We start from the raw sequence: 13461 nt of genomic DNA, 5'->3' as shown, positions 1-13461 counted from the left end.
CCGCTCCCAAGGTTAAATAGGTGTAACTAAGGAGAACTGAAAAAATGAGACCCTCTGTCTCATTCAGCTGCAAACAAGTCATGCAGACACATTCAGAGTTCTAGTCTTCATGAGTCACTCATTCTAATGTGAGCCTTTGTGATGCCACACATTAGAGTTATTCATATTCCTGTAAGTAACACCATACCTGTACTCCTGTAATAACCTCAATAAACTCATTAATTTGAGGGAAAAAGAATTACACAGTCTTCCCTGAGAGGCAGACAGATAAAGAGGAACTGACAAGTAATACAAAAAGCCAACTTCTGGCTTCCTTTTCATTTTCTGTACTGAGACAAAGGCTTAGTAGGCTGTGTCTTCCACCAGCAGGCTGCCTCTTCCAGCTGTCTGGTTCAGGACAGATAGGTATGTTCACAGTCAGTCCTGAACATGGTCACATGAAGCTGCAGGTGATCACCCAGACTGTCACCCACAGTCAGAGGACCTAGTTTGGTCCTGTGCTTGTTCCCGCCAGAGTCCAAGAGTTTCCAGCTTGGGTAGGCTATCTCTGTGGTTTTCCGCATCATGATCTTGACCTCACTCTGGTTGTTTCTGGGTGTTTGAACATTTAGAAATAGAAAAAAAGGAGCTGGGCATAGTGATGCATGCCATGATCTCAACCACTTGGGAAATGAGGAGGAGAATGGAAGACTGACTGCAGTGCAAGTTCCAGGAAAGCCTGTGTCTTAAAAAAGTCATGTGAACTGTGCCACCATTCTCATGGCTGCTGAGGCCAGATTCGGGGAGTCTGAAGCCAGGCTTTGTCTTGTGCAGCTCTGAGTAAGCTTGAGGAGGCTGTCCCTTGGGTCACCTGAAGCATGTGAAAAGGACAAGAAACCAGCAGACCCCTGAGACACTCCTCTCCCTGTAGAAGACAGGAAAGTTGACATTCACAGAGGGGGAGTCTCAAGCCTGAACTTTGAGAAGCGGCTAGGCAAAGTCTTATCCCCCATTTCATTTCCTGAACATGATCCAACTACCAAGAGTAGGCTGAGATGAACATTGTGGAAGGCAGGTGCTGTCCGCTGTCAGCTTGATCTCAGGGCATTTGGAAGAACATGAACCCTCCTCTGGATGGGACATCAGTGAGATAAGAAGCAGGACCATGCAGAAGGGGTTTTTGTCTTTGCTGGGTAAATAACTATATATCCTGGGCAGGGTATCTGTTCATGGAAGTGTGATGTTTCACAATTGATTGTTAGAAAGACCAAGCTATCTGAGGTCTCAACTATACACCTGACTTCAGGCCTCTTTCTAATTACTGGAATTTGCAGGCAATCCTTTATACTTTTCCATCTAGATCTACTGCCTCATCTCTGGATTCATGTGAGCAATCACACTCTCTGTGTATCTCACCCCTCTCTATACCACCTCTCTACTCAGATTTATTTACCCCCAATACTGTCATCTATGTTCTTAAAATAGTTTTTATATCAGTTTAGAGGACATGCCTTGCTCCCAAATTCCAGGATGTACTCAACTTTTTGGTCTTCACAAGACTCTATCTAGAAATGAAGTTGACAATCACATTTATTTGCTTAAAGCTTCAAAATCTGAAATGACACAGATCACCCAAAAGTTTCATCAGTCCTAGGTTGCAAGGATCATGCTTAGGTCCAGAGATTTGGTTGAAGAACATGCACTCCAGGCTGACCATGACCTGGCTTCTCTTTATAGCGATATCATGATAAGAAATGTGAGGTTTGGATATAACAAAGCTGTATGATGCAACAACTGTTGAGTCTCTCCCCTTGCCTGCCCTTCTCATGTCCTCCTAATGGATCTTGTACCCAAAGCTAGCAGTGCCACCTCTTCAAGAGCATGTGGATTGGAACAGGTGGCGCCTAAACTAGGCGTTTGGCTTTGTTTACTGGTTGAAGCACCACAGCAGTGATCTACATCATGTTCTACTCCATGATTGTATGCCTGGTTTGTGTGTGTGTATATGTGTGTGTGTGTGTGTGTGTGTGTGTGTGTGTGTGTGTATGTGTGTGTGCGTTTATGTTTCACTCATGATGCCTCTCCATAGCCAACACTGAACTCTGACTTGCTACTACATTTTCCTCAGTCAATGATTTCAAGGATTGGGTCATCCTACTCTTTCCATGAATTGCTTGCTTTCAATATCTGAGAGCTTACCTGGTCTTAGTGGCTCCAACAAGACCTGTCCAGAGCTAGTCACATCTTCACTCACAACCTCATAGCTTGAGTTAGCTCTACTGACACTCTGGGGGAATCTTCATAACTAACAATGTGACTTTTCTTTGAGCCCACAATCTCTAAAAGTCTGAGGATCTTCCCTGGGTGATTGTTCACTTCAGAGGTCTCATCCCTACTACTCCTCATTGTCCTAACCTCATTTCTAAGCATCCTTTCCTTCTCAAATTATTGATTATGAATCTTAAGGAGGGAAAATCCAACCCTGGACAATGCACGCAAAGTGAGGTTTCAGATTCACTTAGATAAAGTTTCTAATGAAGCAGAGGCCTAGATTTCTGGCCTTGGAAGGAGGATTATAACTAATGGCTTCCATTGTGAACCCAGAGGCTCCTGCAAATGGCACTTTGGTTTCAAGTCACTTTTGGGTGAGGTATGTAGCAGGGATGTAACAGCTATACCATGTGACATCAGCACATGGACATTCTACTGCATCCTGGAGAGCCCTGGCATTCCATGTGATGTCACCAGTGTTGTGGCAACACCAACTGTCATTGGGGCATTTGTGCAGTGTCTCGTGTTTCACCTACAGACATGCTGACTAGACTGAACAGGATTGTTGGGAGACAGAATGATGAGCACAGGGAGACCAAAGGGAGGCAGAAGGAAGATGGCCTTCAGTCTCCATGTCACACATCAAGAAATAAATGGTTCTGGGGAAAGCGCAGTGAGTCCTGGGAAAGGGATGGGGAGCTTCCTGAAGGAGGAAGGCTTCAGGTGATCCTTCTAGGAGTGGGGCTAAGGGGGTGAGAGTTTCTGAGAAGCCATGGGCCTATCCTAGTCCTCTGAGTTCTTCAAGAGCAGAACAAAGTTGAGAATTTTTCAAGGTTAGTTTGACAGAGAGCCAGGGATGGTGAAGGCTGCAGCTGCTCTGTTGAGGGCCCTCTGCTTTCATTCTGAGTGGTAAGGAAGCACAGAGGGACTAAAGAGGTTTCAGTACCAGCCCTGCACTTCACACACACTGGATGTCTTTTGGTGTGTGTCACTAATAACAAGGAGAGTAAAGTCCCCTGCCCAGAGCTAGAGGTTCTCCCAGTTTAAATAACAACCACTAGCAAGGCAGGAGCCACCAAGGATTGCTGCATGTCAGTGACCCCTAAGGTTTCTGAATTCCTGCCTCTCACTAGCCAGTCATCTTTCCTCTACCTTGAGTGCAGGACTGGGACATCACTCTTCCTGTAAGTTTTTGTTCTTGTTGTCAGAGGGCTCACCTGTGGAAGCCTAGTCCTTAGGTATTTTCAGTCATACCTTTCAGTAGTTGATAACTCCTTTGCTAACATCATGATGGATGGAATGTATTCTGATGAAGATTTTGGCAAAAGTTTCATCATTACCTGTATGATTATCATTGTTCTGACAGGACCCACACAATCCTCCACCACCCCCATACATTGTAACTGCCCTGTGGATCTTCTCTAATGTGCTTGTTCACCTTGTGGAACTGATCTTCCTTCCCCATTATCCTGAGCTAATTTCTTAGCATCCTTTATTTCTCATCTTATTAGTTAGCATTCTTCAGGATGAGAAGAGCCATTCCTGGGCAGTGTTAGGAAATTGAGTCTTGCGATGAACTATTGAATTAGAATGAACTAGATTCTAATGAATCAGTGAGATCTCTGGATTGAAATGACGAGGTGCTGAAGGTCCTGCTCTGTCTCAGGGAAGGCTGCTGGAAAGAGGAGCTTGGCTTTTGGTGAATTGGGGAAGAGTTGGTTATCAGATAGGTGATGACATTAGCAGTGACCCTAACAGTCCCTACTCTGGAAATTCTATTGTATCCTGGAGAGCCCTTGGCATCTTCTGTGAAATCACCAGTGTTGTGGCAATGCCAACTGCCCTTGAGGCATTTATTAAGTGCTTACAGGGTTCACCAATTGACATGTTGGCAAAACTAAGCACACTGATTGGCATAGAAAGCACTGGTTTTCTAAGCAGAAGTTGATGCCACAATTGGTCCTTCTGTTAATTGGGTGCAGTAGCTGTTAACATCTGAAGCAATGGGCCTATGCAGCTTACCTGGGTTGCTAAGGAGCAGATCCAAAGTGGAGGATTTCTGAGGGCAGAGGGCCAGGAAATGTCAGGGAGGCAGATGCTGTGCTGGGACCTTTTTCAGTTCATTATGATTGGCAAAGAATGCTAAAGGAGGCCCAGAACCACTAATGAGGTATCAGGGTAGGATGTTGCTGCACTTTATTCTCAGTGGATTTCTGTAGATTTCATGGATATCTGATATAAATACCAGCAAGGGAAAATTTCCATTCATGTACCCAGGTCTGAGACATTCAGTTGCTTTAGTCCTGCACACAGGTTATCAGGGCTGAGAGATGCAAAGCACCAGGCACTCCAGGACTTTCTTGCATCACATCAGGTATCTGGTGAGAATTCCAAACCAACATGCCTGGCCTTGCTTATGCCTTTCAGGGACAGTGGGGCTGAAGTAGGGCCTGAGGCATATATCTATCCCTAGAGATTGGAGATAGACATATGGCTTATGGTCCCCAGTTTAAGGATATCTGCTCGGATTTTTGAGGGCTTCACTGGTGCCATGCATTTCCTCTTCCTCAGGACTCCTCTTGGGACTCGACATGATCTCTCTTGGCCCTATGCCATTCATCTGGACAAATTCACTTGTGTTTATGTACCTACAGGGACTACTAGGAAGGCATCATCCACACCCTTCTTCCTCACTGAGCAGGAGCAACAGCTGAACCAGGTGGATAAACTGACCCTTCAGCTACAGATGATGACCAATGAGAGGAATGAACTGCTGGAACTCCTGGACCTTTATAACAACAATGAGTTGAACAACAGGTATTCATCATGCCCTTTTCTCTGGTGACTGTCTTGAACCTACTGTGTCCTGAGTGCATCTGAGAGGCAGAACTGAAGCCTGTATGATTGAGATAGGACATAGTCTGTTCTGAATCCTCCCAATGAAAACCAGAGCTTGTGGCCTGAATCACAATGTACAGAGAGAGGCAGTAGTGTGTAAGATCACAACATGCATTTCAAGAGGCCCTGACAGGCATTGGCTTTTAGGAGATGCTCAGTGCTCTGAATTGATATTTATTTTTGCTTTTTGCTATGGGAGCAGCTTGAATGGCCTGGTGGGCCTACTCAGTCCATCCGTGTGTGACCAGAAGGCCTGGAATTCATCTCTGTTCCTCTCAGCTTGTTCCTTATACTATGAGACAATGCCACTTACCTGTATTTCTCTGACATCCTAACTGTGTGTGGAATTATGTATGTGAAGTGTTCTCTAAGAGGTCCAAAAGTTGCAAACATGGCAGTGGCAGGTTTTGCTCTTTTCACTTCCCTCTCCCTTGATAAACCATTAGATTACATTCCTAAATTTAGTCCCCAAAGTCATTCTCTTTAGTGGACACTGACTTATTCTTGAAACTAAACACCAAAGTCTAATAATCAAAATTTATTACTTGGCTACACTGGCTAACTGATCCAATCAGATCTCAACAACTCACCCTAGTACAGATTAAGCTTTTCTACTTAAAAACCCACTGCTAAAAAAAGCCTGCTGCTTGCTGTCTGCCTTTGCCTGATCCAGAGGCAGGCTCCCAATGTCATGCTTACCCTGTGGGGCAATAAATTTCTTTGTGCTGATGATTGTGTGTCTGAGTGTGTTCTGTACTGTCTCTGAGAGGCTCACTTACAGTGTGTGTGTGTGTGTGTGTGTGTGTGTGTGTGTGTGTGTGTGTCCTTCCAGATCCTGCGAGTCAGAGATTGATAATAGGCCTGAATATTCACATGTCTCAAAGATTTCAGGTGATGTAAGTGCTGAGGCCAGGGAGCCCCACATTGAGCATCACTGCTCTCAGCCTTTGTGCTCATCCTGGTGCCTCATTGGAATCCTCTTGGGAGTTTATAAAGCCATCCTCATGTAGTGCCTCCTCTACAGAAATACTGATTATGAGTTCTGGGTATCCTTGTAAGGAGAAAGAATCTCTGTTCTCAAGAGAGTGGAAATGTCATTGCAGATTTCAGATAGACCCCAAACTGTGGCACAGACTCCTCAGACCCTCTTAGCCAGCTAGTCTGCCCCTATAGGTCTACTGAGGGAGCTCATGTAGTCCTGTCTACTTCCCTATTGACACCCAGCCTTTCCTGGCCCTGGGACAGTGAGGCAAGTCCAATGCACATCAGGAGGTCCAGTACATAGGATTCAGGGTGTGAAATCCAGTGGGCTAGGGTAGTACAAAACAGAACCTTAATTCATGTGGTCCCTGAGGCCTGTGTTCATGGGGTTCTTTGCTCCTGGGGCCATGCCCTACCACAGGCTGAATTCTGAACTTGAGATTCTGAAAACACAGCATAAGAAGGAGATGTCAGATGTAAAGAAATTCCCCAAGGAGATTTGTGAGGCCTTGTACAAGTGCAAGAAGCTGAGTGAGAAGACCAACTCCTACTGGTGAGTGCCTAATTTAGATGGGACTCCAAAAATTGGTAAGGAATGTTTCTGGCAGTCTGAAGTTTTTCAAGTCCTGCCTGACCCAGCTGTCAGGAGGAATCTGTCCCACTCACCTCCTGAAGCCAAATGGTCCCAAATAAACACACAAAGGCTTATAGTACTTACAAACTGTATGACCAATGGCTTAAGTTTCTTGCTAGTTAGATCTATCACCTTATATTAACCCATTTCTATTAATTTATGTTTGGCACATGGCTGTTGCATGGCCAGGCTGCTGGCATGTTGCTCCTTGGGTGGCAGCTGGCATCTCCTCCACCTCTGACTTCTTTCTCTGTCTCTCCTGGATTTTTCTGCCTGGTTCCATCCTGCCTTGCCATAGGCCAAAGCATCTTATTTATTAACCAATGTGAACAATACATATTCACAGCATACAGAAAGACATCCCACAGCAGCTTCTCCCCTCTTCACCTTTGAACAAAGTTGGGCTGTGGTTCTAGTCTGTTTACCTCTTAGCAAGCAGCCTGCCTGATAGCTCTTGGACTTGTGCCTCCTAAACTGAGTTCTCCTAAGAGTGAAGAGTCTGAGAGCTCCTCCCAACATTTTCCTGTCAACTTCTGGAGCTTCTAGCGAGAAAACATGTTTTGCACCATGGATGTTTTCTGTGGCTCTGGCAGGAGCTTACAGAGCTGGTTTCTATGGGACACATGAAATGTATTCCCATTGGGTCTTCTGTCCCCCTTAGAGCATGGTTTCCCTCTACCTGCTCATGTTTCCCCAATACTGTGAACAGTTAAACACCAGGGTGTGTGGGGGGAGGTGGGGGATCCAGTTTTCATAGGTACATGAATCCCTTTTGCTGTCAGGGTATTCAGAAGCAGTTTGAATCTTTCTGGAATTTGGCTATTCTCTGGCTTTGGACTGCCACTGAGTGATGCTGGTATGGCAAATGTGGGTTCCTACCCAGGGTTCATGGGGATGGGGACATGGGACCTTGCAGGAAGGATGGTATTAGGAGGCAGGAGTGGCAGATGGAGGTAGAGCTCATCATTTGTGGTGATATTTCAGCACCCTCTACAGTCAGCTCCTGAGTGAATGGACTCAGCTAAAGGAAAAAGTGAGCATGCTGAAAAAGAAGAACAGAAAGCTGCAGGGGGAGCAGATTTTACTACAAGAGTCCTGCGAGGAGGCGAGGAGGCTCTGTGAGGAGGCCCATGAGAAGATCTATGACCTCTGGACAAGGCAGCAGCAGGTAGGTTGAAGCAGCAGGGCCAAGTTTCCCACTTGTCTAACCATACACATACATATACACATACCCATTTAACCATCTACTCATTTATCCACCTGACCCATCCCATCCAACAGTTCATTTCTGTGATCATTCACAAGTCTTTCTCTGGAGTTATCCTCTTGAAAGGCACTGCATGACTGGCAAGCAAACCCTACTGCTCTGCTAGAAGCTGCAGTCCATTGATGGAGACGAGTAAATCACATTTCACTCACCAATACGTTAGTATGGAAGGAGTAGTGCTATGATGGGAGCCACTTAGGGAGTAGCACAGAGGTCTGAGTGAGTGGGGTCAAGGCTCTGGGTCTCATTTACTTGGCAGGTGTCATATTAGATCAGAGGCAGAAACAGCATGGAAGGAGGAACGTCCCCTACAAGAATCAAACAATGGATCTATTTTAAAATTAATAAGCAGACTTCTTTTCTTTCTCGGCATAGAAGTAACTTCCCAGGAAATGTCTGGTTTGTCTTACTGGCTTCACACATGGAACCTGACATTTTGATGCTCACTCTAACATGTATATGGCTGTGTTCTTATGAAAGATTGCTCCTCATAGTTTTATAGAGTGCTGCATTTCAGGAAAGTGCTGTGGGTGACCTAAGTAGCATCCTCTGTCTGACCTGGGATGTTTTAATATAACATGCACTATAATCTGGTCAAAAGTTGTTGGGTAATGACAATGGGTGACTTCCATTCTCTGGTCTATCACTTCCTTCTGTGAAGGAGTCTGGGTAGGTTTAGGGAGGAGACTATGATGGGTCAACTTGGATCTATCAGGAGGCTTCCTGTCCAGCCATCTCCCATGAGCACCTGGTCTTATGTGGTCAAACTCAGTTGTGCAGAGGTTGTTACTTATCTGTACAATCAGTGAGTCTGGCGATAAAAACTTCCCTAGGAGGGGAAAGAAGTTCAGGACAGGGCAGAAAAGCCTGGCTGAGTCTAAGTGCCTTGTAGACAACAGGGAGGACACACTACCTCTCCCTGTAGTACAAAAGCTGTTGCAAGATTCGCGTATTCTCCCTTGCCCTTCTGGGTTCAAGAAAGGTGTGTGTGTGTGTGTGTGTGTGTGTGTGTGTGTCTATGTGTTGTCTTGTGTTTCTATGGGGTATGAGAATATGAGTTTGAGCCTCTATGTGTATGTTCACTCACTCATGGAACAATGGAACATCTTTAAGAATGATGGAGAGAGACTTCAGTGAGAAAGTACTGTGCCTAATCTAGTTAGTACCACTTTGCATCAGTCAAAGAACAGATGGAGCTGCCCATCACTCTGCATGTCCATACAGCTAACTACAACAAATGACAGAAAACTGATGCAGGCTAAAGGTTTTTCAGGTCTTTGTAGAGGCAGAATTATTTATCTGCATAGAAATCCTCTGGAGAAAACAAAGTAATGGGTTCCATGAAGGTGAGAAAGAGGCTACTGAGAGGCATGAAAGGTGCCTGACGGTTTGTGTCCTTCTCTGCTCTGGGTGAATTGTGGCTGACCACTGATGACTTCCCTGCATCCTGTTTTGTTTTTTCCTCATCGCCTGCCGCCATTTTCCTTTCACCTTTGCCTAACCTTGGTTCAGTTAACCTTGTCCTTGAAGCTTGGCATGGACTTTATTCTTTGAGAAATTCTGAACTGCAGAGGGTCTTGTGGCTGCATCTCAGCCCAGCAGAAGTCCCACAGCTATGCTGAGGTGTGAGGAGAAGCTGTCTCAGTGCACCCTTTAGGCTCCTCATACTCTAAATCACACACTCCATGTTGTGTCTGCAGCACTCAGAACCTGCTTTGATTCCAAACTTCTTCATACTGAGTTAAAATCGGCCTGATGGAGGGTTGAGAGAAATGAGAACTCTCAGACATTGCTAGTAGTGTAAGATGTTGCAGCCCTGTGAGAAGCTATATATAATTATTCAGAATGTTGAATGCAGACTCCAGTGGTCCATTGATTCCAGAATGGAAAGTAGGTGTTCACAGAGAATATGGGACAACAGGTTTACACCAGGACTCATCAGAAAACCCCCAGCTAGAAACTATTCAGATGCCCATCCTTGATTAGGGAAAACATACAATGTGGTCCATGGAATATTGTGAAGCATGGAATAATACATGCGATCATTTGGCTGAGTTAGTTAACCTTCTGTTATTCAAAGAAATTCCTGACACAATCATCTTACTTTGAGAAAAGGTTAATATAGACTGACTTTAGAGATTTTTTTTGTTTTGTTTTCTGAGCTCATTTCTTTGGGCCTAAATTGAGGCAACCTGTGGTTTGGAGAGCTTCTTTAGGAGGAAGCTGCCCCCCTTGGAGACACTGAGAAGCATTGAGTGAGAGCAAGTTGCTGGTCCGCTGCCATCCAGTGGTCCTTTGCTGGGGAACTAAGCCTTCAATGTACAGACTTGGGACCTTGCTAGGAGAGCTTAGATTACTGGTCAAGGAACCCTGGGGTTCACCTATCTGTGTACAGGTTTATAAGGCAAGCACTACATTGACTTACAAGTCCACTGAGTTCTTCTCCCATGTGTTAATCTGACACACAGGCAGGCAAAACACCTGCACATATAAATTAAAAATAAAATGAAAATTATCAAAAGAGAGTAAAAGTACACAATTTTCTCCACATCCTTGTGCTCAGAGTTTCCTGTGTTTTCTGCCTCTGGGCTGGAATATGAGTAGAGAGGCTGTGGGTTAATGAAAGGTCACTTTCTTCTCCATAGTATCCCAGGTGATCTCCTATTATGTCAGTGTTATCTAGGAAACTAAAAACGGATGCAATGTAGTGTGCTTGTATGTGTGCATACATGTACATATGTGTGTGTATGTGTGTGTGTGTGTGTGTGTGTGTGTGTGTGTGTGCTTGCACACATATGTATGTACAGGGGTGCAGACCACCCTTCCCTAAAAACGCAAGCTTCTAATGAGCAGGAACATCAAAGACTTGAGGAAAATCTTCAGTCCCTGAGGAAGCAGAAGGAGCTGCTCACCCAGCAAAGGGACTTGGCAGTAAAGCTGCAGCATCATTTCACTGTGTCCCAGATGAGGTAGGAACCTAGGATTCAAGAAGCAGGTGGATCCAAGTGGGTCCGCTGTACCTGGATCTCTGTCTTCTTTGAGTTTCTGTTCAACTGGCAAAGCTCCCAGCCATATAGCCAGGGAAAGAACACCTCAGAGTGTCGTTACTGGCTCAGTCAACAGGAAATTCTGTCCTGGAAGCAATATGCTTTCTCCTTGGTCTTATGGGGATTGTGTCCTCTTTTTCCCTTCTGAGACCTCTAGTATCCTCTGAGTATCTCATCTCTTAGATTAGATCTCCTCACAAATATTCCCATGACTGCCAGAAACCTAGAGGGGGATCATCAATCGTGAAGGTAAGTGTGTCCTCCTACATCTTTATTTTCCATCATGAATGTGTTTAGAGATAAATGTCTACACTTTGGCAGATTTGCATACAGCAGCCTACTGCTGATTGCTGGCTCTCTTCACTGTTTATCAGTTTCTCATGAGAAGATTTACTCTGGTCATAAACAGAGTAGGAGTTGACAAGTTAATCCCATGCAGGGGTCTGGGCTGTAGGAATCATCAGAGCCTTCTTTGCATTGCTGTGTAGGCTCCACTAGAGGGCAGGCATAGAGTTTTCCAGGAGGTTCACATTCACCTGGTATCTAATCAAGACCAGATAAAAGGCGAAAGATTTATACGATCTGAAGAGAAACCAGAGTAGAAAAAAGAAAAAAAAAAAAAAAAGACCAGGTACATCTTCCCTGACCTGTGCCTCAGACCTTGTCATACTGATATTTCTCCAAAATGATGTCTTTGGACTGTTGTAGAAATATGCTGTTTTTTCTAATCCAGCATTAGAATTGTGTATTTTCCAGATCAACTTCTATCAGTTTTTAAAAGTTGAGGAAAGCCGGGCGGTGGTGGCGCACGCCTTTAATCCCAGCACTCGGGAGGCAGAGGCAGGTGGATCTCTGTGAGTTCGAGGCCAGGCTGGTCTCCAAAGCGAGTTCCAGGAAAGGCTCAAAGCTACACAGAGAAACCCTGTCTCGAAAAACCAAAAAAAGAAAAAAAAAAGTTGAGGAAAAAATCCTGCCCAGTAGCTCTCTGACCCTTTTCCCTTGGGGAAGCAGGGAATGAACTCAGCTGAAAGGTAATGCTCGATTGTCTAGTTGAGTAGATCTGGTGGGGGCTCAAAAGCTGACATGGCAGGTCCCCACCAGGCTTGTGTCCCATCTATCTTCCTCCCCTAGGTTTGAAAACCTCCAGCAGGAACTGGAGCAGACCACAGCCCAGGATGAGAGCCTCCTGCAGATGGAGCTGCTGAAGCAGAAACACTATGTCCCTGGCAACTAAGTTACCATTGAGACCCATCCCCAAGAGCCAGGGATCATGGAGTGTGTTTCCTTCCTTAACTTTTGTTTACTAGGGATGAATAGGCCCTGATTTTTCATGCCAGTGGCACAGCAAAACTGTTTCTAAATCATACTTTCTTTACTGAATTTACCTGACAGCACCTCTTAAGAAGACTGAGAAGGCTGGATGAAGCCAGGAACACCTTGAAGGCATGACATTCTACACTCCAGGTTCAAGGCCTCCTCAGAAAATGCCACCTCTTTTCAGCTTTGAACCCAATAGTGAGGCAAATATCAACCTACCATCAGGCGATCCAGCCTCAATCTGATCCATATCAGTGGGCTCACTATCACTGGAGAAAATTTTGTGTCAGAAATAAGTCTAAAATACAGAGAACACAAGACAAATTATTAAGCACCCTGACTCCATATGTGATGGGAAATCTGACAAGGAAGACTGTGTTTATGTCACACTGCCATCTAGACAGAACACACCAAAAGCACAAGAGTCTCTCTACTGCAGTGCCGAAGCTGACACCATGTCATGGGCAAGTGTAGCTGAAGATAATTGTCTACAGAGAATAAGCCAGTTCCTCACCTCTTTTGCTCTTCCATAATGAAATTCCAAAGGAAACTGTAATTTCCTTAATATTTTTGTTTTATATCTTGGGATATTTATGCTTTGGTTTTTGGTTTTCTTCATTTTCATTTAAGGTTTTGTTAACTTTTGTTATTACTTTTATTCTTGTCATTGTTTTAATAGTTTGCTAAGGCTATACACTGTATATAATGACACTGTTTTGAAGGCCCCATTGAGTAAAATGAATGTATTTTATGAATAAAATACAATTTCAAACTTTTCACTCTGAGACTCTTCTTTAGTCAGGTGAGGTTTCACACTCCTGTAAACCCAGAAATCACAGGCTTGGATGTATCTCAGTAAGTTCTAGGAAGCTCGGGCTGCACAGGGATTTCCCAGTCGTGGGTCTCAGGACTACACAAGGGGATGGCACCTTGGATGTGGATGGTATAGCCTACTCCATGGATAACAACTACATAAGAGAAAAACTAGACATATTGTATCTTTGAGGTCATATATTTAGCTTCCAGTAAAATGTGGTACACTGTACACACTTGTTCACAAAATCATC

At 44.6% G+C, this 13461-nt stretch overlaps 1 protein-coding gene across 6 annotated transcripts in view; it reads left to right on the top strand.

Moving 5' to 3' along the window:
• Nucleotides 1–13107, top strand: part of LOC131901212 (disks large homolog 5-like) — a 124795-nt gene extending 111688 nt beyond the window's left edge. For 3 of the 6 annotated variants that reach the window (XM_059252446.1, XM_059252444.1, XM_059252445.1), the window contains exons 5-7: nucleotides 10884–10999; nucleotides 12209–12300; nucleotides 12463–12855. In XM_059252446.1, coding sequence (XP_059108429.1) covers nucleotides 10884–10999; nucleotides 12209–12300; nucleotides 12463–12479 — 225 coding nt within the window. In that variant the 3' untranslated portion in view covers nucleotides 12480–12855. Of the gene's footprint in view, nucleotides 1–7747; nucleotides 7932–10883; nucleotides 11000–12208; nucleotides 12301–12462 lie in introns of all 6 variants that reach the window. The other 3 variants (XM_059252443.1, XM_059252442.1, XM_059252441.1) reach the window with 3 other exon arrangements.
• Nucleotides 13108–13461: the final 354 nt, after the last annotated feature.

This window comes from Peromyscus eremicus, unplaced genomic scaffold (assembly GCF_949786415.1).
Source record: "Peromyscus eremicus unplaced genomic scaffold, PerEre_H2_v1 PerEre#2#unplaced_57, whole genome shotgun sequence".
Classification (NCBI taxonomy): domain Eukaryota; kingdom Metazoa; phylum Chordata; class Mammalia; order Rodentia; family Cricetidae; genus Peromyscus; species Peromyscus eremicus.
The sequence above is the reverse complement of the archived record's forward strand: the minus strand, read 5'-3'. Positions and strand labels throughout refer to the sequence as shown.